This window comes from Acanthisitta chloris, unplaced genomic scaffold (assembly GCF_000695815.1).
Source record: "Acanthisitta chloris isolate BGI_N310 unplaced genomic scaffold, ASM69581v1 scaffold16950, whole genome shotgun sequence".
Classification (NCBI taxonomy): domain Eukaryota; kingdom Metazoa; phylum Chordata; class Aves; order Passeriformes; family Acanthisittidae; genus Acanthisitta; species Acanthisitta chloris.
In genome coordinates, this window is record NW_008651303.1 from 19,857 (window position 1) to 20,855 (window position 999).

General features: G+C 45.1%; 1 protein-coding gene across 1 annotated transcript in view; it reads right to left on the reverse strand.

Moving 5' to 3' along the window:
- Nucleotides 1–246: 246 nt before the first annotated feature.
- The window catches only part of CCSER1 (coiled-coil serine-rich protein 1), a gene marked incomplete at its 3' end in the record, with an annotated part of 4,106 nt that continues 3,353 nt past the window's right edge, over nt 247–999 (reverse strand). Inside the window, exon 2 of the mRNA XM_009072749.1 lies at nt 247–434. Within this exon, the coding sequence (XP_009070997.1) occupies nt 247–434 (188 nt within the window). The remainder of the gene's footprint in view (nt 435–999) is intronic.

A 999-nucleotide genomic window follows, 5' to 3' on the forward strand; every position in this document is an offset into this window, starting at 1 on the left:
CGCAAAACCTGGGCCACACAAAACCACTACAGCACTGCACAGAAAGTATGCGTATCTTTTCACATCACCATACCCTGAAAAAAAATTTTACTATCTGTAGCTGAGCCTGGATCACCACCTGTAAGCCTGACACAGCTTCTCCACTCATTATTCCCATCAGTTGCTTGTAAAGTCACTGCTTCTCACAATAGTTACACCAATCACAGAGAAAAACCAAGACTTTACATATACAGGACTAAAACTCACCATGCTGTTCATTTTTGAAGAGGACGAGCTTGCTCTCTGCTTATGTAGGCTGTTAAGCTCTTCTGTATTTCCATCCTTTGGTTTTATGATCAGCCGACTGCCTCCAGCAGTACCTTCTGAAGAAGATCTCAGTCGTTTCTCAACAAATCTGCCTTCTCGGTATGGACTGAGGCTATTGGCAAGACCAACTACAAACAGAGAAGTAATCAGCAGTCACTACAGGTAAATACAAATATTTTCTTAATCAGAATACTGCTTTGCCTGACATGCTTACACTGAAAAGAATTGCATAAGAGAAGTTCTATAGAAATCAGACCGTGCTCACCTGGGCCAGCAGTTCACTGTTCAGTCCCCAATGACTAACACACTCAGCACACTACAGCCCAGTCCATGGCTCCTCACAGAATCCAGAAGGACCTTCGCTCCATCCTTTTCTTTCTTCCCTCAGGGCACTTCCAAACTGCTGTCCAGTAAAATCCACCAGAGAAACTATCACTGGTCCAAACTCAACCATCCTGAGGCAAGTCCAGGTTTTGTAGGGCCAGGTGACAATTTTGTTATCCCTGCACAGGACAGGGATGCCCACTGGCTCCTGTTTCTGTTCAGCTTTCCTAGGCCAGCTCTGCATCCCTGCACCCTCCAAACAGCCTGCAGGCAGCGGGCTGAATCCTAGTCCTCAACTCCAGTCAAACAATTACACACCAGAAAACAGGAGGAAAAAATACATTTCAAGGTGTTATGGCAAATTTAGAG